This window comes from Meriones unguiculatus, chromosome 18 (genome assembly GCF_030254825.1).
Source record: "Meriones unguiculatus strain TT.TT164.6M chromosome 18, Bangor_MerUng_6.1, whole genome shotgun sequence".
Taxonomy (NCBI): Eukaryota; Metazoa; Chordata; class Mammalia; order Rodentia; family Muridae; genus Meriones; species Meriones unguiculatus.
This window is the reverse complement of record NC_083365.1, coordinates 37,960,038-37,985,474: the sequence shown is the minus strand read 5'-3', so window position 1 is coordinate 37,985,474 and position 25,437 is coordinate 37,960,038. Positions and strand designations below refer to the sequence as shown.

Here is a 25,437-nt window from a genome sequence, read left to right as displayed (position 1 = left end):
GTGTGTGTTTTAATGAAAACTCACTAATGTGTGGGCTAACTTACAATTGATTTAACATTTTAAAATTGAACTACATTTTTAAAATGAGCATTAAAAAAAAATGAAGACTGACCACCAAGATAAAGAATGCAAATGCAGCCGTTATTTTGCAGCAAATCACTCACATCGACACCCTTAATGCAGTCCCCCTGACTCTGCCAACACTGCGGATAACGAAGCCTGCTTCCCATAATCCCTGCAAATCACTGAGGCAATGTTCAGATGGCTGCTCACGCAGCCGTGACTAGACCCCACCCACAGAAGGAAGCTGGCTGCCTCCACTAGCTCCAGAAGCCGTGCTCAACTCCACCAACAGGCTAGAAGACAGAATGGAGTCATGGGTAGCTCCTGGATGGAACCTCTAACACAACGGTTCTCAGCCTTCCTAAGGCTGTGACCCTTTAATGCAGTTCCTCATGTTGTGGTGATCTCCGACCATAAAACTCTTCTTGTTGCTCCTTCGTAACTGTAATTTTGCTGTTACGAGTCATAATGTAAAAATCTGTGTTTTCTGAGGGTTGTGACCCACAGGTTGAGAACCGCTCCTCCAGCACAACACTCTGACTTCATCACTTTGTAGTTAGCAGGCAGCCATAACCTGCCCTGTGAATGGAGACGACACACCCAGGTGGAGAAATGGGCACAGCGAGCACACATTCTGACGATGACCTGCATGGAGGCCTTGCTCAAGGCTTTGTCCTTTACGCCACCTGACCGAATGGTTATTTCCCACTCAAGCAACCAGTCCGACTTCCTTCTGGTTCCAGCTGGAGCAAAAAAAGGCCACACAGCTGCACAGCAAGGCACTCAGTACAGTCTCTGTTTCCTGCATTACACTAGTCTTCCCATTTCATGATGCTCTGGCTTATCGCTTTGAATTAAGGTTTAAGATTTATGAACAGGACCCTGTTTAGATGTAAACAAAGACGCTGTCCCCCAACACAGCAAATGCCACTGCCCAGCTTCAGCACTCTTCAGGAGTAATCGCAGCCTTCTAAACTACCTCTCTGCCCCAATATTCCCATAAAAGATTCTTCCTAAGGACCCCAGATTATGGTCCTTATCCACTCAAACAACCTTTGACAGTTCCGTGCTGGTCACCAAATGGCTAACGGAGACCAACAGTCCTTCCCCAACTGCATGGTTCCCCATGTGCACCACAGAATTAGAATGCACAGCTAAATAACACTATGCCTGGCTTACATTTGTTTTCTATTCTTGCGCAGAGAACACATTTGCTGTGGCGGCTTCACCTAGTGCTCCATTCCATTCTCTTTACTGTGTGGCTGAGCTGCCATCCGACGCCAGGTGTCGCTGTGGTCCCAAAGAACACCGGTGAACTGTGCTCCTGTGCCAACTGTGGGTCACCAATTACTTTCCAATCTATTTTCTCAAAACCAGTCTGAGCTCCGGCCATGGTGATTTCATGCCCTGGTACACCCTTGCTGGGCCCACAATCCCAGTTCGGTTCCCTCCTGCCCACCCAGCAGGAAAGGCTGTAGGCAGGGTGATACATCTCGATTTCCTCTACTCCCCAACTTCCTCCGGCTGCCAACCACAAAACCTGCAGCTGTACTTTAGTCCAGTTCACTTCTGTCCCTCACCGAGGCTCCTTCCCTTACTGATCATCACTGAGAGGAGTTAGTTATTCTATTTGATGGCTACCAGACCATGCTTCTTGGTTTTTTGTTTGTTTTGGTTAGTTTTTGCTTTGGTTTTGGTTTTTGTTTTCTGTTTTGAGATGGGATTTCTCTGTGCAGCCTTGGCTGTCCTGAACTCGCTTTGTAGACCAGGCTGGCCTCAAACTCAGAGAGATCTGCCTACCTCTGCCTCCCCAAGTGCTGGGATTACAGGTGTGTGCCACTGTGCCCAGCTATGCTTCCTAAAGCAGGCCATGCTTCTTGAAACGGAAGAATTCTCCTGTCTTCCCAACATGGGCAGTTGTACAATGTCCAATCTTTACAGGTCCCTCTAACACAGACTCGGTGAACACGTGCACACTCAACTCCTCTCATCCAAGAAAGAATAGTTATTACAGTTTAAATATACACAACTCAGCACACCTCTGTCTTGTGTCACTGCTAACTGAAATCAGAATCCTACCCAGCCTTCAGACTCCAGCTCACAAGCCATCTTGTTCTAGAACTTTGTTACTGGCCTTCTAGCTCAACCTCAGACCCACCACAGCACTCTCTGCCTTAAACTATGGTTATCCAGCGATTCACAGAAACACAGCCAGCAGGGCAGGACTCAGCCCGTGGAATAAAGACTGACTTTCCAAAAAAGAAATTATCAGATGTCCCCAATGTCACAGCAGAGGTAGCCCACAGACACACAGAGAATCTCAGCTTGCTCTCCCAGCAGCCCAACACTTGCCTAGAGTCAGGACTTATGTAAGCAACAACCTTCAGTCTCTGTGGTCTGATCTACGGTCTAATCTTTAACCTCTGTTTTTGTGTTCATAGTCTAGAAACACAAAGATCATTTTGCACAGCAACTACTAATCTAATTATTTTCCTACTGATTACTAGTCCAAAGTAGAATTTTCACTCTTTGAACTCTAGGCAAAAGTGATTTAAAGGGTGCTGAATGCCTAGCAAGATCACATGATTAAATTATTCCACTGCCATTAATTACAAAATTGGCTGAATAAAAATCATCCACGGAGCTGTATTCACAGAGAGAAAATACGCAAACGTCACCTTGGAATAGGAGATAAAGTTAAGCTGTTGATGGTTCTAATCGTTTATTATACCCTTATAGGCTGAGCTAACTATGCTATAGTTTCCTAAAATATGGAGTCATTTCTATTACATCTTTTGTTCTGAGACCAAGTGTTCACATCTTCAAATATCAGATACTTTATCATGGATGTGGTTTATAGTTGGTTTAACTGAAGAGTGACTACCTAAGAACGCCTCGGCCCACTGATCTCATAGGAATTAAGCACCTCAATTAAAATTCAAGTGAAAAGTTCTAGCAATTCCTCATGGAAAGACCCTGCCAAGTTATATGCTGTGTGCACACAGACACCTACCTCAGAACAGCTAAACTCACTGGCTTACCTGGAGCATCTTGTCGGGGCTGGGCTCAATGCCAGGAGGCATGTTGCTTGGGTCAAAAGCTATCTGTTCAACTTCAGCAAAGTAATTAACTGGATTTCTGTTTAAGACCAGTTTACCAACTGGTATAAGAGGGTAGTCCTCGTGAGGCCAAACCTGAAAATAATGTCATATTCATAATTAGCAGGTAACCAGGTAACCAACTGAAGGATATGTAAGGCACCCATGGAAACACCAACTTTCAAATATAATCAAGCCAATGAAAGTAATTATTAACCCAACAGAAACACGGTAAGAACATCAGGTGACTGCATTGTCATTTCGTAATAGTAAGCGGTAAATATTGACACTTGTGAAGAACCAGAGGATATCAGCCTTTCAAAACCTGTACCCTGCTAATAACACAGGAAACCTCCAAAGTGACCCCAGACAACTTTCCACCCAGGAGTGGAAGTGAGCGTTGGCAAGCATCCACTCACAGGGACAAGGACCCGGCTGAGCTACCACCTCTTATCTAGCCTGTCTTATCTGCTCCTGTCACTGTGAATGCTTGGCTATAATTTATCATCATCTACTAAAACCAAGGACCAGTCATGGAGGCAGCCTAGAACCCCTGCACAGATATAGCCTGTGGCAGCTCAGTCTCCAAATGGGCTCCCTAGTAAGGGGAACAGGCCATCTCTGACATGAACTCAGTGGCTGGCTCTTTGATCACCTCCCCCTGATGGGGGAGCAGCCTTACCAGGCCACAGAGGAGGACATTGCAGCCAGTCCTGATGAGACCTGATAAGCTAGGGTCAGATGGAAGGGGAGGAGGTCCTCCCCTATCAGTGGACTGGGGAAGGGGAATGGGAAGTGATGAGAGAGGAAGGGGGGATTGGAAGGGGACGAGGGTGGAAGCTACAGCTGGGATACAAAGTGAATAAATTGTAATAAATAAAAAATTATATTAAAAAAGAAAAATAATAATTTATCATCATTATCACCATCATCATCATTATTCAGGAAGACACTTATAAAATAATATAATTGCTGCTAACTTACCTTGGTAAGATCAAATGGATTAAATGGGAAAGTTTCTGCCTCCTTAAAAGTCATGACCTGGATGTAAAAAGTCCAGGACGGGTAGTTGCCATTGGCAATGGCATTGAAAAGATCTCGGAGGCCGTAATCCGGATCTTCCTGGGCAAGTCTTCCCGCCTCCGAAACAGGCAAGTTTTTGATGCCCTGGTCAGTCTGCAGAGTGAAAGAAGGAAGCTCTAACCAAGTTTAGGGAAGAGGTTATCAAAACATAACCAGGAATTCACTGAAGGGTTCTGGGTAACATGACCCAGAGATGAAACTTTCCTTAAATCATACTTCCCTTTGTTCAGAACTGACACTAATAAATTTATTTACACCAAACTACATTTATCCTGACTCGTTTCAATGTTAAGAAAATTTGTTCCACACTTTTCTCATTTAAAATCATTCATCTTTTTCCCTTTATGTATTCTACATCATTTGAATGTATATGCTTATATTACTTTTTAATCAGAAAAAAATACTTTCTTAATAAGAAAACTTTTTTCCATCAAAATAGGCAAGATATATTAAAACTGGAGGGTTTATATAGTTTTAAAGTTTAATTTATTTTTAACTGATATATTAAAACAACAAAATTATACATATTAATGGAGAATATTTATCATTTCCTTATAGCAAAACACTCAAATCCTTTCTTACGGGTTTTTTGGGCACTGAAATGCAGATGCTTTCTACAGTCACTTTCCTGTGCAAGAGCACATGAGAACTCGGTTCTCCCAGCTTTGACTGAGTACAACTGGCCAGCCTTTCCCACCCCTCCAGCCTCTACTCTCCCTCGCTTCTGAGAACTATCATTCTAATTTCAGCTTCTAATTCTCAAATTCCACCCAGAGCATGCTGCATCTGTCTTTCTATGCCTGGCTCACTTCACTTAGTGCAATGGTCTACAATTCCACCCCAAGTCACAAACACACACACACACACTCTTTCATATATATATCTATATCTATCTATATCTATCTATATCTATATATATATATCTGTCTCTTTCTTTCCCACTCTCCCCTCCCCTCTCTCTCTGTCTGAAAAGCAGCCCACTACATCACATCTTCTTAATCCATTCACCATCTGATGGATGGGCTTCTGGACATACTGTATCATTTGTCTTAAGTATATACCAAGGAATTCTGGAAATAACCTAATTTCCATTTTAAGACAGCTCAAGTAAATTCCTAAAAGTGTGATCAGCTTTTCCCTCCATCACTATTGTCTTCCTCATGTTTCGTTTTAAGAAGTCACAGGATCAGAGTTCATCGAGCTACCACAGGCTTCAGTGTGGCCACTCTATCCCAGTTCTCCATGAACAGGCAAAATCGGCATTCTGCCTGTCCAAACAAGCCAATCACACTCAAAGAGACATTCCATCACTTGGCCCAGCACTCCTGTCTCAACTGGCTGACCATGTGCCTCATTTTAAAAGACTCCAAAAGCCACACAGAAACACTTAGCAAAATCAACTCTGGAAGGGACCACAGGGAAAGGCAACTTCAGGATTTAAAAATGAAGGCCACCCAGTGAGCCACTATGTTCAATGTATCATAACAGTACAAAGCTGTTCTGATTTTAACCAAAACCCTTAGGTTTAGAAGAAAGTAGCTATAAATCAAAATAAGCTATATGAATGAATGAATGAATGAATGAATGAATGAATCCATATACATCTCAATCTATCTCAAGTTTATGCTAAATAAACCCATAAGCAATCTATTCTAGGCCTGTGGACATCTGTAGTGGCATCCTAATTCTAAAATGAAAAGAACTTTCAACAAAATGCCAACATCACAGTTACCCGGGACAATACAGATCTGAGTTCATGCTTGCCTAACTTCAAGGCTTCTAACTAGGCTCAGTATCCCCCACAGTCACCACGCCTTGCTCCGAGTAATGTAACACTGCTCCCCTTGACAATTATAAATCCAGTAACCAACTGCCTTCTGTACATTGATCCAAGATATAAAAAAAAGACAATTTTCCCATTTAATACACCTAACTAGTTTGTTCCAATGAGTATTAGAATAGGACAGAAGAGAGCAGGCCTTTGGGATGCTGCTAAAAGGCAGAGGTGCTGAGCCTGGTTGTGTGGGCCTGAAAGCTCAGCTACTCAGGAGGCTGAGGTAGGAGGGTTACAAGTTCAAGGCCCAGCTGGGCTACCAAGGAGTTCAAGGCTGACCTGGGCAACTTAATGAGATCCTGTTTCAAAATACAACAGGTGCTGGGGATGTAAAAGCTCAGTGGTAGAGCACTTGCCTCACATGTGTGAGGCCCTAGGTTCAATTCCACCTACACAAAAAGAAGGGAAGACTTCATTTGTCATTAACCCATTTCCTTCTTTCTAGTTTAGCAGCAGTATTTAGAGACAGAAGTTTTTAACCTTCTGAGGTGCTTAGGGAATAATGATAACCCTCTCAAGTTTATTGCTTATTGTAATATAAGCCAAAATAACAGCAAAGACAGAGGCCATGTGCCCCAACTTCTAACATGTAAGGAAGAAAACATCAAAACTACACACAGTTCTAACTGGAGTGGTCTAAATTTGTTCTCTGGATTGGTGGCCAACCAAATATTCATAGTGCTATTCAACTACATAATTCTTCGTACCCCTGGGCGGAAGTAAGAGAAAGGGAGAAAAGATTTTCATCTCCGCTCAGTCCTTTAGGAGAGGTGAAGACAGTTGTGGAGGAGGAAGAGCCTGTCCAGACACGTACCTTGTAATGGAACTTGCAGTAAACCGCCTCTCCATTCGCATTAACCAGCTTGAACGTGTGTGATCCGTAGCCGTTCATGTGCCGATGTCCATCCGGAATCCCTCGGTCACTGAACAAGAAAGAAACCTGAGGAACAGAAATGGAAATCCTCCCATTTAAATCCAAGTATCCCAAGTTTTTATAGCCAGGCATTTCCAGAAACTCTCTTCATGACACAGAACACACCTGCTAACTTCCCATACGAAGAGTTACCATTATTTCATCCACAGAAAATGACAAAAAGGTTAAAGTATGGTGAAACATGAATCAGTAATACCATAAAATCCTATGAAGGAATGTTAGAGCAAATCTAGAAACTAAACTAACATGCTGCTCAAACTTTACTTTTTTTTAACGTAATACTTTCATTGAGCCTTTGGGAATTTTACATCATATGCCCTGATCACACTCATATCCCAGTCCTTCCATGTTTGCTCCCCCACCCTCGTGACCTCCCCACCCTCCAAAAAAAAATGTAAAAATAAGAATAAATAAAGAAGAAAATTAAAAGAAGAAATAAGCACAAATCCAGTTTCTGTTATCTATGTACTCACTGGAGCATGGACAAACTCTCAGTGGCCAGCCCCTTGTAGAACTAAGTGGTTCCCCTCCCACAACCCTGCCTGAAGCATCAACTGTGATGCTAACCTCAGCATTCTTAGCTCACTTTTTAAAGAGGTCTCTTCAATAGTTTCCTATTTAGGCTGCTACTTGTTTGGTTTGTTTGTTTGTTTGCGTGGTGGGGGGAGGTAGGAGTTGGAGTGGAAGTAGGGGTTGTCACCAAAGCCTTCCACGTCCCTCTTTTAAACTGTGCATCTGCAATTGCCAATACCACTGTAAAAGTACCTTCCTTTCTGTTTACGGTCAGTGGGACATGAATCATGGGCTTCTACATGGTTTTTGGCAACAGCACAGACCATGAACATGGCCCCTGGGTGCACAGACCCAGACAACACCCTCGGAGGCAGACTGAACCATGGACATCACCATGGCCCCAGGTGGCAGTGCAGGCCACTCACACGAGCCTGGTCCCCTCCACCATCGCTCTCCAGTTCCACCTCTCTCCACAGCGTACTTACTGCTCTGTTTCTATCTACAGGGCACATACTACTCCATTTTTAGGTTTTCCTATCTTTCCCACCTTTCCATCACAAACTTTAGTTTAATAGCAAAGACTTTAGTGCTGCCTTCCTCTCTCCTCCCTAACACACAGCTTCACCTCTGACCAGGCTTTATTGCTAAAGACTCCCAAATACTAACTGACAGCGTTTCCAACCATCTAAGCATCATGCTTAGATGTAAACTCTCTGCGATCAAGAAATCTGAAGAAGCACCCCAAAAAGACAGAAGTGAATTCCAATAAAACCACTAGAGCAGCAAGAACACATTAAAGGCCTAATACACAATGCCATCTCAGGTGACAAGATGTTACACTCATGGTGTAACAGAGTGTAAAAAGAAAGGATTCTCACCTGATGGAGAGACTCTGGACGCAGGCTCCAGAAGTCCCACACCATGTCGGGGTCCTTCAGGTGAGTTTGTGGGTTTCTCTTCTGGCTATGGATAAAGGATGGAAACTAAATGGGAAAGGGGGGGGCAAGAGAGAAAACAAAAATCTCAAAGCTAAGTTTAGAAGAATTATAGTGTCTTACATGATACACTGTCTATGGCTCCTTTATGGATTATAATTCTGATCAGCAAAATTCCAGAAACTCAGAATGTTAAACTTTCAAATGAAACTTACTCAGCAAGTCTGGACATTCTAGTATCAAATGCACTCAAAACTGAAGTATCTCTCTAAACACCACCACCACCAAACACATCACACACACACATACACACACACACACAGAAATATTCTCTATCTCCTCCTTGGACAGACCCCATCTTCACTAATCCTCCAGGTTATGCAATGGGAGCTGGGTTATTCCCACCAAGTCAGTGAATCTTGACATGCCAAATCTAATCTCAGGCCAATGGTAACTATCATTTGATCTTACAGAGATGTACTAAAAAAAAAAAAAAAAAAAAAAAAAAAAGAAGAAGAAGAAGAAGAAGAAAACAAACAAACAAACAAAAAACCCAAAGGGCAACCCAAACAATCCACATTCTCCTTTCTCCAGGGCTTATTCTAAAATGCCAACCCATAAAGAGAACTGGAAGTCGATACAGATCAACAACACTTATAGAGAGAAATAGAGTCCATCACCTACCAGTATGGCATCCCTGATGAAGAAAATTGGGGTGTTGTTTCCCACGAGATCCCAGTTACCATCTTCAGTGTAGAACTTCACTGCAAACCCACGAGGGTCACGAACTGTGTCAGCTGAGCCCGACTCTCCAGCTGGAAGATTCAAACGGAAGAATGAAACACAGCCAAGCACACTGCAGCCAAGAAACCATAAATCACAGAGAAACTTAGCATCTATCGCCTTCAATCCACTTCCTGGAAGCAGACAAGGCATTTAAATGTCTGTGGTATTTTTACTGCAACCTACCTGCTAATTGGGTCTAGAAATGAGACAAAAGAATGAATTAAAAATGATAAGAGATCGTGTATGCCAGCAGCTGACAAGATTATCCATTTAAACAGGTAATTAAGAAAACAATTATGAAGATTGGAGTAATAAACTAAAAGTGAGTTTTATGCGGCTAGAGAGCTGACTTGGCAGTTAGGAGCACTGGCTGCTCTTAACCAGAGTTAAGATTCAGATTCAATCTCTAGCACCCACACAGCAGCTCACAACCATCAAATTCCCATTCCAGCGGATCTGACACCCTTCCCTGGCCTCTGATGACACAAGTATGCACATGGTACACAGATATGCATGAAGGCAAAACATGCACACACATAAAACACAAATAAGAAAATGTTTAAGAAAGAGTGAATTGTCAGAAAGTTAGTATTAAGAAAATTAGTTAAGGTCCAGGTTTATTCTTTATCTCATTTATTTTTGCATAGCATGGTTTGTTTGTTTGAGCACAGAGCCTAGCAGAAAAGCCTAACTAAGGCACTGTAATGTGTTATAATATGATACTTTAGGTACAAATACTAATTCTGTAACATAATGATAAAATGTCTTAATCATTCTAAAATAGAATAATCCCACACTGCAAAGAAGACCTACAGATTAGTATAAGTCAATCACCTATACTACTGTTGCTCTACACATTAATTCTCAGTAAAAAGCAGTTACAATGGTTCTTAAAGAAGATCTCCACTCCATATTTCCTTTTGAGGCAAACCCTTATAGAAAGTTCTTTCTAAAAACAGTCAGAAAAATGCAATGATATCCCCTTCATGGTTCAACAAACAGAAGTTCGGAAGTAAACTCCTGGGTGTCTCTAGATAGTTTCAATACAATAAAACAGGCTAAAATTACAGAAATATTTTCCCATTTCTTATGTCTTAGTTTTCCATTTCTTAGTACGCTTTCCTTGAGAGTAAGTTATGAATGTCCCCAAATAAAATGCAGGCTGAAGGAAGCAAAGGTGACGTGCGAACAGATTTACTTACCAACTGTCGAGAATCGGACCGCAATGGGTGTCCTCTTTCCAATATGCTCAAACACCTTTGCCTTACAGTATCTGGTAATATCGTGAGTGACCTCAAAGTATCCAAAGGCACCTAGTGAGAAAGACAGAAAGTCTCAGCATAAGACCGTCACTCAGGCCCTTAAGAGGAACCTGGGACGAGAGAAACAAAACATCCAGCACCTGCGTTTCGGAACCTTCTAACACGATGGAGAAGTAAGCGAACACAGACTGTTAAAGGCCAAATGCGAAGCCCTACTGTCACCTTGTGCTCCAGTGAAGGTCACACACACGAGCCAAGAGGCGGTGACGGGTGCTGGGAGCAGCTGGTTGGTCAAAGCTCACGATAAAGGACCTCAGAGCCTTAGGAGAGAGGCAGAGGTCAACGAACAACACGGAAGGACAGGCTTCCAGGGGAGGAGACGGGGGCAGAAAGAAAAGCTGCCAAACAGCAAGTGACAACAGAGAAGACATCGAACAATGGGAAAAAACTTATCTAGAAAGTGGAGCTCTAGACACCAGGAAGGCTAACTAGAAAGAAGAAAAATGCATTATCCCTTCTAGGATGCTGTTTCTTTGTTGTTGTTGTGTTTGTTTGTTCCAAGACAGAGTTTCTCTCTGTAGCCATGGCAGTCCTGAAATTCTCCATGTTAGACCAGGCTGCTTTTCTTGTAAACACCATTGTCATATTTCACATCCACCATAAAAGATAAAAGTTTACAGAGGCTAGACAAAAAGAGAAGGAAAAACCACCACAAATTCACCATTCCCAACATAACTATGCTCCATTTTTCAGTTCATTTCAGTATTTATCCCTGTGGTGTGTGATTCTCTATCTGCGCTCTCTTTCCTTTACAGAACTATACAATGGAGAAATAATAAAAGGTTACTTGTTAGTATTCATCGTGCTGGAGAGTCTGCTCCATAAGCACGCCAGTCCTGAGCTACATCCCAAACCCTGGATTTACTGAGACAGGATGTTACCGCTTAGCACAGCCTGGCCTTGTACTGAGCCTCTCTCTGCTTCTGCTTCCCATGTGCTGAAATTACAGGCACATGGCACACACCACACCTCGCTGGAAAGTTACTGGTTTCCTGTGTGTGTGTGTGCGCGCGCGCGCGCGCGCGCGTGTGTGCGCGCACGCGCGCGTGTGTGCGCGCATGCGCGTGTGCTGATAGAGGTCACAGGGGAAGCTGGACGCCCTTGGCCACTTTCCACCATTGTTTTTTTGAGACAGGTCTTTCACTGAACCTGAAGTTGGCTGATATGGCTAGGCTGGCCCACCGAGAGCTTCTGTCCACTCCCCTCCTCCCCCACACACGCCCACCGAACTCAGGTGACAGGTGCTACATTAAGCCGACTTTTCTTATACTCGGATGCGGACGATCTAAACTCGGGTCCTCAGGGCTCTGCGGGACACGCTTTACCAACTGAACTATCCCCTCAGCTCCCAAAAATTTGTTTTTAAAAAACTGTTTTGGAGCTGGACAGATGGGTCAGCAGTTAAGAGCCCTGGCCGCTCTTCAGAGGACCCGGGTTTAACGCCCAACACCCAGATGGTAGCACAGAACTGTCTGTAACTCCAGTTCCAGGGTATCTGACACCATCTTCTGGACTCCTCAGCACTGGTGAGTAAATATTTTTAAACTGTTCTATAAATAATATAATATATGAAAACATTTATATATTTTATATATAAATAACATATACTATAATGTATATTTAAAAATATAATGTTTAATATATTTAAATGTTTATATAATTATATATGTCAAATTATAATTAAATGTTTTATATATTATATTGTTTGTGTATTTATATTATATATAAATATATAATACATAATATTACAATATACAACTTAAGAAATAGTATAACTAAAGCACAATTATATAATTAGTATATGTTAATATGATATATAATAATATAAAAGCCTAGGCTATTCTTCTATTAAGAGTTTTTCTTTCTTCCAAGAATGCAGCTTTGGGAATTTATTGAAGGAAGGCTATGTCCAACAACTACAAGGTTCCCTCTACGTAAGGTTGTCAGGCGCTCGAGGGAATTCTTTGAGCCAGGTCAGGAGTGAAGAACACAGATGCTCTCACCTGCTCCTTTTGCGTGTACCACTCTCTCAGGAATTCGCTCTCTGTCAAAATGTGCCATCTCATCAGTGAAAACCACATCCTGAACAAGAAGGGGCCCCCGGGGTCCCACGGTCATGACATTAAGTTTATCTCCTATTGGGTTCCCGCTTCCGGTGGTCAGGACATCGGGTTTCTATGGGAACACAAAAGGGAAAGTACAGGAGGGTCAGTCCAGTGGAACCCTTAACTTACACTGTCACACCTTGCGATTATACAGCTCCCTCCCAGTTCCTAAATTCCCTGTGAAACGCTACAATCTGCTCTCAGAAACACCCATCAAACCTCAACGTCAATTCCCAAGACACTTGTTCCGGGAAGCAGGGGTGACCAAGGCCTGCTACCTGGCTCAGCTGCAACTGGAGATAGGCGCTGGATTCCATACGAGCCCCCAGATAGGCGCCCCCCCAAAAAGGGAACATAGGTGCTTGATACCCAATGTTAAATCTAACAGTAAAAAGATGGTCTTCAAAGACTCTATGCCAGCTGATGCTTCCCCTTGGGGCCAAATTTTGTCGTGCAGTGCTTTCAGACAACAATCTTATGACAGCACACCAGAGACATTCACTGGTAATGCTGTGGACAGGCGCTCATTTCTCTCAATCTGACTGTGTAGTATCCCTTCTCAGTTAAAAACAAAACAGAACACCAATGCCTTCTGGCTAAGAATAATTGTTTCCGGTAAGACGGATTATCTTACTAATGTTGTAAAGAGGTCAGCCGCCTCTGAGGCAGAACAGGGTAATTTACTGTGCTAAACAACTGCTCGTAATACGCAGCATCTTCCGATCTAGTCACATCAGACATCTCTTCGCTGCCCGGCCTCTGAGTGACCACTGTCCAAGGCCCCACACGAGACTGTGCACATACCCTAGCTTTTTTTTCCTTATCAGCTTACCTTAACTCTCCAAAATAATGGGGTTTGTTATTATATTTTCTTACACGCATATAACATGCATGGATCCTACTCACCCCTTATGATATTTCTGACTACAGACAACTGCCTCTTTGGGCGTCTTTCCCTGGTCCCCAGGAAATTAGGAAAGGTAGGGGGTGAAGAGCAACTGATTTTGTTCTCGTGGGAGAACAACTGAACAGAGCCTCAGAATTTGCACACACTGAGGACGGGTATCCAGTGTTCACTCTCCACGCGTACCTGTCTCAAAGCTGAGTTACTTCCTGTCTCTCCTCCAGAAGATGCTATGGTAGGCAGTGGACCCTCTAAAACTACAAAAGCCTTTGGCTGAGGTGGAACTCCGTGTTGAAGAGCTCACCTGGCATGTGTGAGGCCCTGGGCCTCAAAGCAACTTCGAGCTTCCACATGCTTACCTGTGTGCCCCTGGCCCGCATACACGGTTATTTTCAAGGTTAAGAATCCAACCCACATCAGCGCCACCACAAGAGCCACGGAAGTCCCGAGCTATGTATGGAAGAACACTGGGGCTATCACCTTGGAATCTGTAAAACTCATAAACAAGACTCTCACGCACGTGCTCTACCACTTGTCAAAACTTCCTATATCCTTCACAGATCGCCTCACGTGGCCTCAAGTACATCCAGTTTACCTCTAAAACAAGCATAACAGGAAAGGCATTAATAGGCAGCAGCTCAGAAAGAGCCCCGGGGGGACAAAGACTGAAAAAGACAATTGCCCAACTTCAGGGAATGTTCAGGGCAGCACAGGACAGAGGGCTGATGCGGAATTCATCAGCAATATATTTTTCTTAGATGAAAATACTACAGTGGAAGCAGGTCTTACTCAATGGTCAAGCACTTTCCTCACATGTGGGGATACCGGTTGGATCCCTAATCTTGAAAATAATCATATACGTGGGTCATGTGCACACATGTAAGCATGTGGAAGCTCAGCGTTGCTTTGAGGCATCTTCCCTGATTGTTCTTCGTTATTTATTGTGGCAGGTCTCTCAATCGAACCCAGATCTACCGATGAACATGTGCTGCTAGCCAGCTTGCCCCAGGGAGCCCTGTCTCTGCCTCCTGTGATGACAGACAGTTTTTCCCAGCTTTTACATAGGTTCTGAGGATCTGAACCCTGGTCCTCAGGCTTGTATGACAAGTGTTTTGCCCCCTGAGCCATCTCCCTGGTCCTCAGAAAACTCTGAAGAGAGGATGAGTGTCCAATGGGATTACCTCCATCTTATTACTGTTGTTATTATAATTATTAATTTAGCAAAACATCACTTTGAAAACAATTTTCTGAAAACTGATGCTACCTAAGTCCTTTTTCTATGTATACACACACACACACACACACACACACACACACACACACACACATAGGTCAGAGGACAGTTGCAGGATTCCGTTTTCTCCTTCTACCACGTGGATCGAAGGGATCAAACGCAGGTTGTCAGGCTGACAGCAATATTTACCTCCTGAGCCTTTACCTCCTGAGCCATCCCCCAGAAGCAGACATTTTTTTAAGATGAACTTTTTAAATGCGTATTTCTGCTGCTGGACAACTTAAGAGCTAGCTCTGAGAAGGCAGCTTTTGTAGTGGCTCTTAACATGAGGAATCCTGGCCAATGGCTACTCACCACTAACTGTCCACCCACCCATTCGTCTCCTGAAACACTTCCTGCCACAACCATACTATTTCCAGGCCAACAAATGGCTCAGTGAATAAAGATACTTGCTGCCAAATGTGACAATCTGAGTTGGTTCCCTAGGACCTACAGGTAGAAGGGAGACTCCTGAAAGTTGACCTCTGACTCCCACGCACATGTAAATAAACAAGCAAACAAACTTTGAAGACCTTCTTCCTATTTTCAATATTGAAAACCAAAGCTTAAGGAACTAACCTGAGAACCACTCTCTACCAGGGACCCCACAGCCACCACACGCTTGGCGGGGACCAGATCACAGACTGGTCCTGTGACTGCTGAAACCTCATCACAGACTGTTTCCAGCAATACCTAACAAAGAAACCCACAACCGGACAACAACAGAGTGAGAGCCTTTGGAATGCTCACCCCAAAAGAGGATGTCTTCATCAGACAGGCTCAGGGATCTACACAGAAGAGGAAGGAGAAAGACTGTAAGAGCCACAGGCAGCGGACAATGCCAAGAAAACGGTACAGACCAGGACTGATCCACACATGAAACTGTGACAGCAAGCATGAGGCCAGCACGAGTTCAAACCAGACAAAAAAAAAAAAAAAAAATCTCAGCACAGAGACGTGGAAGTGGGCACAAAGTCCCCCCCCCCACCCGATCAAGAAGATACTTTCATTCGTTACCTGCTAGGAGAAGGCAAAGTCAGTTTTCTTTAACACTGTGACACTGAGTATATCAACTACAACCCAGGATACAGTAGATGCCAACACAAAATGAATTGTTTGGTTTTTTTTTTCTTTTTCTTTTCTGGGTTTTTGGTTTTGTTTGTGTCTGTTTGTAGCTTTGGGTTTGTGTGAATATGTGTCTGACTTTTTGCTTTTTTTGTTGTTTTTGTTTCGTGTCAGTTTTGCTTTTAAGAGAAAAAAAGAATATGAAGCTGGGCAAGTGGATCAGGGACAAGTTGGAAAAGGAGGTAAGAGGATATATTTTATGTTTATGTTTTATGAAAAAAAATTAAGGAAATATTTCTTTAAAAGAAAATCAAAACAGTAACCTACCGAAGTCCATAAGAAAGACCGAGTCTTACGTGACAGTCACCTAGTAGGATGTACAAACCTCACTGGCACCTGGCTCTGAGAACATTGCTGAGAGAGCCAGGCAGTCCAGGTTAGGGCTTGAGAGCCCTTCCCCAGGCTCAGTGACTCTCCAGGGCACCCAGGATGCCACAACTACACACAGCCATGGCTGTCTGGTCCTAAGGAAAATTCGGCCAAGAGAAAACAGCACAGGGAGTAAGGTCTGAGGGACACCATGCTTTCCAAGGTCCTCTCCAATGGTCCCACAGGCCACATCCACCTCTCCAGCAGTAAGTGCGGACACACACGTGAAATGATGTCCTTAGAGGCTTGGTACCCAGCTTTCCATGCAGGGCCAGCAGCATGAGCACCCTTAGCCTCCCAAAGGAGAACGGGTGTTTAGCCTAAAACACGTCACTGGCACAACTCTGTTCTCTGGTGATAGGAACCCTTTGAACCTAGGCTCATGGGTCTTTTCTGGAGATGGCAGTCTTGGGCAGGCCATGGAGGAACAATCAGGAAACTGAACGCACTGGCTTGATGTTGGCCCTTTTTTCAGGGGGAAAGGGACTGACACAGTGGTGCTACTGAGTCCTTCTTTGTTTTCTGGATACACACACTGAAATATTCACTGATGAGATGATTCTAGGTCTGGAAAGGAATCCGAAAAATGGAGGGGGCGTAGGTGAGGCAAAAACAAAACAATACTCATTGCAACTCCAGGACAGGCAACGTGAGGCCCAGCACACTGACCTCTTTACCTCCAGGACTGGTTTGACATCTCCTGCTTTGTGGTAGGGTTTGTGGTGTGGGGGAGGAGTTTCAGTGGAGACTCAACGGGGGAAAATGTCTAGTAACACGAATATGCACAGTTGTTGAGTTATGTATGTGCGGTGAACTCCCACCAGCTCTGCTCTAGTTTTCCTGCTGCTCACATGTTTACTTCAGATTAGACCAAAAGTTCAGCACTATACACAAAAACCTGTGTCTGTTAGGCAACTGTTCAGATCAGAAGCACTGCTTTTTGCCCTGAAGGCTTGTTCTCACTGAGAAATGTTTATAAAATGTTTAAAAACTCAACATTTTGTGTGGGTCAGGCAATCTTAAATTCTGCCTTCAGTCCCTTGCATCCTCTTTTTAAACAACAAAAGGCAGGGTGCGGTGGCACAAACCTTTAATCTCAGCAATCAGGAGACATAGGTAGGAGGATCTCTGTGAGTTCTAGGACAGCCTGGTCTTCACAGCAAGTTCCAGGACAGCCAAGGCTACACAATGAAACCCTGTCTCAATACAAACAAACAAACCAGAAAACAACAACAAAATAATCTTAAAGCAATACTCTTACACCTGGGGGTGGGTTCTCAAGAACAAAATTAATATACAACACTGGAACAGAGCTCTGCTAGCCTTCCAGATGGAACCTGTGCTTGGCCAGCCATGGTGGCACAGGACTCAGGAGGCTGAGGCAGGAGGACTAGTTCAAGGCCAAACTCACCTAGTGAGTTCTAGGTGAGACACTTTCTCTCAAAAAGGAAAAAGTAATTTAAAAAATTAAAGCTAAATAAGTGTGCTTTCTGGACCTCAGCTAAGACTTCACACTTGGATAGACGACCTATCTTGTGAATTGACTCATCCTGGTTAAACTACGAGCTGCCTTGGCAAATAAGTCAATGTGTGCTCAAGGGGCAAAAATGAGTTCGCATTCTGCTATATTCATTGCCTAAATTACACTACAGGATCACCAAAGATATACAATCAGGAACTAAATAAGATATTAAAATATGGAATAACTAAATATTTGATGGAATGTTAAGCAATGTATCATAGGAATAGTGAAATCTAAGAGTAGAAAAACATGAAACTAAGTGTGTGTGTGTGTGTGTGTGTGTGTGTGTGTGTGTTACACCAGGAATCTGAACTCTGGTCCCTTCACTCACACAGCAAGCCCTGAGCCATATCCTCAGCACTGAACCTATGTGTTCTGTTAAGGCCATAAATGGAAACGGCTGGACTAAAACTGTACTGAGCCATCTCCATAGCATCCTAACTACTACTGCATCCGCAGCCACTGTGGCCTATCAATCTAAATACAAATGCAGGCTCTCTAAAGAACAGGCTCTCTAAATTCACTTCCATAAATATACTGGCGTCTTTTTGTCTTCTCTGAATAAATGTCCATTTAGGTACCCTGACACTTTTTAATCTGGTGATTTATTTTTTGATACTGAGTTGGGCGAATTTCTTACGTATCTTGACTCTTAAGCAATTACCGTTTGCATGGCTTACACATATTTTCTTTCACTCAGCAGGTTGTTTCTTTTGCCGACTGGCCCCCTGACGGTGAGAAAGCTTAAATCCTTCTTGCAGTCCAGTATGATTCTTCCCTCATACTGCTTTCTGTTCTGTTGTTAACCATCCTGTTTCTTCTAATTAATGTGCATGCAGGATTACTGAGTATTCATTCAGTTAATCCAGAACCACACTCTCCCATCTCAGTATTTGTAATGTATTTATTTTGAAATTACAAGGAGAATCACAACAAGGAATACACATGTCTTGGGAAACCTTGATGTTTTCAAAGGGGACAAAAAAAAAAAAAGGATGTATAAATTACTTGAAACAATACTCTTCAGCCATCAGGATTGATAACAAGGGTGGCAATGGCCCAGGGTGGAACGGCCATTTGTCAGACAGGTGTTCTTGCGGAAGAATGTCTCTGGAAGGGTACAATGGCTTTGGTGTGGGTTGGATTTACCAGACTCTTCTGTCCATGGTTCTTAACAAGCAAATACGCATGAGGTCCCTCCTCCACAACCTCTGGGCTTTATTGTTTTTGGTTGCCACTACTAAGATTTGACACAACCACCTCCACTTTGATTCTTACAATATTCATAGGCCTTAAGCTAAGATCACACGGAGTCAGGGCAGAGCTATAAAGTATCTAAAGAGCTAGCAGAGAACTGCTGTCTCTTGGTGCTAAGGAAGTGCAGATCGGGAGGGCAAAGAGCAAAAGAAAATAATAAGGGATTCCAAGAGAACCAATGGATCATTTTATCTCCAGAAACAAATTCTTGGTTGAAAAATGATAAATGTCAGCTTACACACTCACGAAGCTAAAGGCTCTAAGGACAGACTGAACACAGTCCTCAGTTACACATGAGAAAGTTTTGCCAAGCAAGGCTACGCTGTCTCATTTGTACGTAAGTAAACAAGTCACAGCAGCTGCTACTACATCTCAAGTATTCGCTTTACTGCTTCATGACCAAAACTCAGCTACTAGTTTTCAATAATTAAAAGCATTCAGAATAATCCTATATAAAGATCAAACCTTTCAATTGCACAAAACAGGAACTGCAGAAAAGGATTTTCTCTGTCTTGAAACCAGATCTAAAATTTGACTGACCTACTACATATTTTTCAAAAGACAAGAGAACAGAGGGTGAATATGGGGAGACAGGCTTAAGAATTGAAGGATAATTCATCTATAGATGACAAAGACTCTTTTTTTTTTTTTTTTAATTAGAAGCTGCAGGATTGAGGTACTTTTAAAAAAGAAACTAGCAGGCTGGAGAGATGGCTCAGAGGTTAAGAACACTTACTCCCCTTCTCAAAGGTTCTGAGTTCAATTCCCAGCAACCACATGGTGGCTCATAACCATCTATAGTAAGATTTGGTGTATAAATAATAAATAAATTTTTTTTTAAAAAAAAAAGAAAGAAACTAGCAGTGAAAATGATAACCATGAATTTATATTTTCTGAGTTACACTTTACAATCAGCTCCTACTTTCTAACCTGGAGAGAAAGCATGGAACAGCCTGGCCCTTGGCTAAGGCAAAGACTTAGAAAATTGTGATTCCCTCTAGCATGTCTCTCCTGCTGACACACCATGACTTAGCAGTTCCAGCCCTCCTGCTTGCATGAGACATGAAAGTTTACACCTTGGCTAAGGCAAAGACTTAAAAAATTATGATTCCCTCTAGCATGTCTCTCCTGCTGACACACCATGACTTAGCAGTTCCAGCCCTCCTGCTTGCATGAGACATGAAAGCTCATTTATACAAAAAGTTCAGTCGGTTACTCCCTTGCCATCCTTCACCCACCCCTCCCGTTGGCAGTGTGCCATCAACGTGCTCAATACCAGGGTTAACCTCAGAACATAAATTCTCTCAGAGAAAGCTCACTGACAGGGTAAGCAGCCTAAGACCCAGTAACAAGAACAGGACTCTCTGACACTCTGGTTCTTAGATGATCAGAGGTGACTTATTAAACCCGGGTATCCCAAAGGAGGAGTCCATGATCACTGAGCAGTGAGTGACAGAACTATTTCAGTTCCGCGCAAACTTCTGAGGATACCACAGAATCGTCCCTTTAATGTATTTTGGGAGGAAGAGAGTCTTTTAGGTGGTCCTAAGTCATGCCTATGAAGACACTGGATTCAATGCTCAATAAGCAATGTCCACAAAGCTCCCAATTCACTTGTCAGCAACATCTGCCCGTAAGAAGACTCCATTTTGTAAGTTGCCCTCACAGTCATCAACTCTCTGGTTCTGATTTCAAAGGAGGACCCATCCAACTTGGCACTGAACATCTGGTTCTTGAGAGAGGGGATAGCAGAATGCTTCAACAGTTACAGCCCCAGTGAGACGAAAAGGAAGGACATTTTAATCTCATAAAAATAAAACTAAGTCTTTAGAAAGAGACTATGTCTGTTAACTCATCATCACATTAGGAGAAAATACACGGACAGCTTTGCAGGAAATATGAAATGTACATCTTAGACAGCATAATAATGTGCCTTCCTAGACACAGTTTCCCTTACACTTAGCCCATGAGAGAGTGTGCACAGTGTCCCTAGAGGCCAGAAGAGTGTCAGATCCCCAGTAACTGGAGTTACAGGCCATTTGAGCCACCATGTGGGTGCTGGGAAGCCAGGTCCTATGCTACAGAAGCAATTGCTCTTAACTGCTGGGCCATCTCTCCAGCCCTCTGCTTCAAGAACTTACTTAGAACCTTGTGCTAACCAATCGGAAGCTTCCTTCAGCTGAGGCCTTCAGTAACTATGAGGGGGAAAAAAACCTGTTCTTTCAACCTCAAATAACTCTAAACCATTGTACAAAAAAGAAAGAAATTTCTGATACGTTTATGCCATTTTGTATGTTGGACATGTTGATTACAGCACGTAGCCCACACAGGACTGAACTGAAAAGACAAACTCTGCCAAGTGTTAAAAGGACAAAAGAGATACCAACAGGTTACCCCGGAGCTGATACCCATGGTCAGCAGGCATCTGAAAGGACGCTCAGCATCTCAAGGTCACCACTGCAAAGCAAAGTAAAACCACAGAGAGCAATGACTAAGTAAAAGTCTGGCAAAACCAAAAGCTGGTAGGAAGCAAGGGAACCAGAGCACCCGTGCTGTTGATGGAAGTGTAAGATGGTACAGCCATTTTGGAAGATGACTGGGCTGTTTGCTCCTTAAACAGTCACTGGCCCTTACCCAGTAAACACATTCTAAGTATTTTGGTGTTTTGTCTTATTAGGACAGGATTCTTGCCATGTAACTCAGGCTGGCTTCAAACAGGTAATCCACCTGCCTCTACCTTCTTAGTACTGCGATCACAGGTGTGTGCCAGCATGTTCAGCTAGGGATTTTCTAGGAAAAAAAAAATATCAAAGTGTGGATGCAGATAATTAGGGGTTTAAGAATTTTCATATCAACTTTATTGGTAATAATCAAAACCTGGAAATGACCCAGGTGTCCAGCAATCATATAGGCAAAGCACTGCATGGTGTGGAAAGATCTAACTGCTGATCCACGGCAAGACATGAGGAACTGGAAAGCATTTTTGCTGGACAACAACAAAGAGCCTTATACAAAATTCCATAAATCAATAGCTAAAAGTTTCAGAACAGTGATTTCCCAGGGACAACACTGAAAGTTTTTGGGAAATGGCAAGATGATGGTAAACTTGTATATTTAGTTGTTTTGTTTTGTTCTTTTTTATAAGTACAAAATATTTTTTGAATTTGTTTGGTTTTTCTAAATCTGTGTGTGTGCATGCACATTCATTTGTGTGAATGTAAGCAGGCACACGAACGCCACAATATGTGTGTGAAGGTCAGAGGACAAGGTCAGGTATCAGCCCTCACCTGCTTTGTCTGTGTGTGTTCTCCTGTGCCTGTCCTCCAAGTCCACACAGGAACACGGGGACTACAAGGCACACAGTGGCATGGCAGCGTTTACACGGATGGTGGTGATTCACACTCATATCCTCCTGCTTGTGCAGCGAGCACTTTCCAGCCAAGCCACCTCCTCAGTCTGGCCCTGCGTATCTTGATGAGGGCTCGGGATGCAACTGCGTATGTGTGTGTTAAACCTTGTTGAACAAACACATAGAGCTACACGTTTCACCATATGCAAATATCGCTGTAAATATCACTGTATGCCTGGGCGTCACACTCTGCATTCACATCCCTGTAGTGTTCGGGTATAAAGTATACTAGTGTTGAGATACGCTTAAAAAAAAAAATCACCGATTTCCGGGATGAATGAAGGGATGGGGAGACTGATCATCTTAGACAAAAGGTAATTAGTCGTACAACACATAAAGGAATACTTAGGTGTGTACTGCAGTTCTTTTCAGCACTTCTGCATTCTTGATACTTTTCGTAGTCGAGTATTTTTCAACTTTTCTAGGCTACGTAGCATGCATACGTTAATTTCCTTCGAGAAGGTGGAGCGATTCCCCTCCTAGAAATGTTTATTCGGAATAGGACAAATTGAGAATGAAAACTTCAATATCACCACCAACGGGCGACGGACGCAGAGCACCGAGACGGATGGAAAAGAGGAGAGCCCAACAACTTAACGATTTCCCCCAAGCAAGAGGCAAACTGGCCTCAAAATAAACGGGACACTTCTCCGAATAAGTGTATTTTATTTTGTAAAAGTCTCCCTACGCTGCCCAGAGTTTCTCAGTTCACAAGTATTCGTGACAGCATGAAGCAGGCTTCAGCAACCGCTGGGTACTCAAGAGGTCCTGCTCTAAGGGAGCTCAGTTCTAACCCTGACTCTGCCACTAACTCGCTCTATGTCCTTGATTGTGACTCTGGTCTCTCTGGCTCACTTGAAGAACTCAGGAAGAAAGACAAACAAACAAACACTGAAAGGCTCTAGCTGTAAATAATGAAGGAGGATGGGACCAAGAGCTCAGAGGAAAATACCAGCATTTTCCCAGACTGAGTCCATGAGCACTTGGCATTGGGCTTGGTTTTAAGAAGGAGCAAGGGTGGGAAACACCTACCCCCAAACCCACCCACCATACTAACCAGAAGCCACGGGACCATGCAGTATCACCTTCTCCAACCTCTCAAAGGTGCCAGGCCAGGAATGTCCCTACCCAGTCTACTGAACTCCTCATCATCTTTGAAGACACTGTTACGCTGCCATCTGCTTTGGGGAGTCTTGTAACCAACTCCAGCGCTCACTCTCCACTCCACAGCTAGTCCGAAGTCCTACCTAGACGGTAATCATCTGTTTACACAACTTGTCTCTCAGTCTTGGCTTTAAACTTCTCCAGGGTGTGGTCTTAGCTCATGGGAATTTGTACACTTTGGTGCTCAAATGGCATATACAAGCACTCAAAGTTCTGTGAATCAAAAGCAATAATTACTGTCTAATGTCATTGCCAGTTGTAAAATGCCAGGTCTGATGCTCCTACCTGCCAATGAAATAATGAGTGTGAAAATTCTTTTACTTAACCGTTGCATGCTGTGTGTGCTGCATGTTACCAAGAATGCTGCTGGGGACACAGGCCCGGGTACCTCCCAAACACCAATGCTTGCAGCTGTAAGAGTTCAAAACATAAAGCCGGGGCTGGCTCCCACTTCCTGGCTCCCAGCTGCAACTCTCTGCCTCTGCCCAGGCGGCTCCAAGTCTCCCTCAAGCTGTGACCTATGTCCCAGCTGGCACAAGCACCAAACGCGGAGCCAACCACCCCGTCCCTGGTGCCAGCGACAAGTCTAGCAGGCCTGCAGCCTCAACTCCCTCCCGGCAGAATGGAATGGTCCGTGGGGCAGAAAGCAAGCTACCCGAGAGCAGAGAGCAGTGCAGCCCCAGCGCAGGCCACTCAGGGGAAGCCTGCACCGTTACTCTCCGCCGCCCACGTTCTCTCGGGGCTCCGGGGAACACATGGTACCTGCAAGGCCCGTTGCTCCTTCCACTGCTTCATCTGGTCGCTGGCTGGGTCCCGGCGATCCGCCATGGTGTAGGACTGCGGAGCTGCGGAGCGTGGCAGGCGGGTGGACTAGGCGCGCGGTCGTCTGGACTCCACCCGGGGTGTGCAATCGCGTCCGCCGGGCTAGCTGGTGTGGCGACTTCAGGCTCCGCCAATCAGCACCGCCCCCCACCCCTCGGGACGGCCACCTCCTGATTGGCCACTGGAACTCTAGAAGAGACAGGATTGGACGGAGGGTGGGGCAAGAAGGGAGCCTTCTTGGAGGTGGACCCCCGGACGCGGAGAAACTGGGGAGAGGGGTGGGGCGGAAGGACGGTTCTGGGTTCCTGCATGTGCTCTTTGAGCTCTGAGAGTCACAAGTTCAGGATCCAATTCCTCTGTGCAAAGTATTCTCACTGGTATGAGCTTTGTTTGCTATTAATAGGTGGGTGGCTCCTCCTCTTCTTCTTCTTCTTCTTCTTCTTCTTCTTCTTCTTCTTCTTCTTCTTCTTCTTCTCTTACACTTGGATTATCATTTACCAAACTACATGGCTAATTTACCATAAAAAAAACACTTCTTACTACAGTTTGGTGCGGCTCTCTCCTCTGTGAGAAACAACTGACTTGTGACTTTGCCCACTGTGCCAAAGTGGCCTCTACTGACTGCAGTGGCAGGCTCTTCCGTTTTTCCTCCCCTGAGGAGGAAGAGTAATGAAAAGCTCCTTACCGTGGTTCCTTGAATGGGGAGGGGATCTATGTTGGTTCTGGAGATGTGGCTCGGAAGATAAGAGTGCTTGTTTAGCGGTAGCGCAGGTCCAAACTCTGCCAGGTGAAAACTGGAGGATCAGAAGTCCAAGGTCATCTTCAGCTACACAGTGCAATTGAGACCAGACTGGGATATGAGACCCTGTCTCAAAAATAAAAACAAAACAAAACAAAAAAACCTAAGCTAGAAAGTAAA

The 25,437-nt window shown here is 43.9% G+C and overlaps 1 protein-coding gene across 1 annotated transcript in view; it reads right to left on the bottom strand.

Annotated features, from left to right (window-relative positions):
* Positions 1-24,635, bottom strand: part of Cat (catalase) — a 32,555-nt gene extending 7,920 nt beyond the window's left edge. The window contains exons 1-8 of the mRNA XM_021658766.2: positions 24,459-24,635; positions 12,572-12,743; positions 10,449-10,559; positions 9,145-9,275; positions 8,404-8,508; positions 6,893-7,018; positions 4,146-4,337; positions 3,105-3,257 (exon numbers count right to left, since the gene is read on the bottom strand). Coding sequence (XP_021514441.1) covers positions 3,105-3,257; positions 4,146-4,337; positions 6,893-7,018; positions 8,404-8,508; positions 9,145-9,275; positions 10,449-10,559; positions 12,572-12,743; positions 24,459-24,524 — 1,056 coding nt within the window. The 5' untranslated portion in view covers positions 24,525-24,635. The remainder of the gene's footprint in view (positions 1-3,104; positions 3,258-4,145; positions 4,338-6,892; positions 7,019-8,403; positions 8,509-9,144; positions 9,276-10,448; positions 10,560-12,571; positions 12,744-24,458) is intronic.
* Between the last annotated feature and the right edge of the window lie 802 nt (positions 24,636-25,437).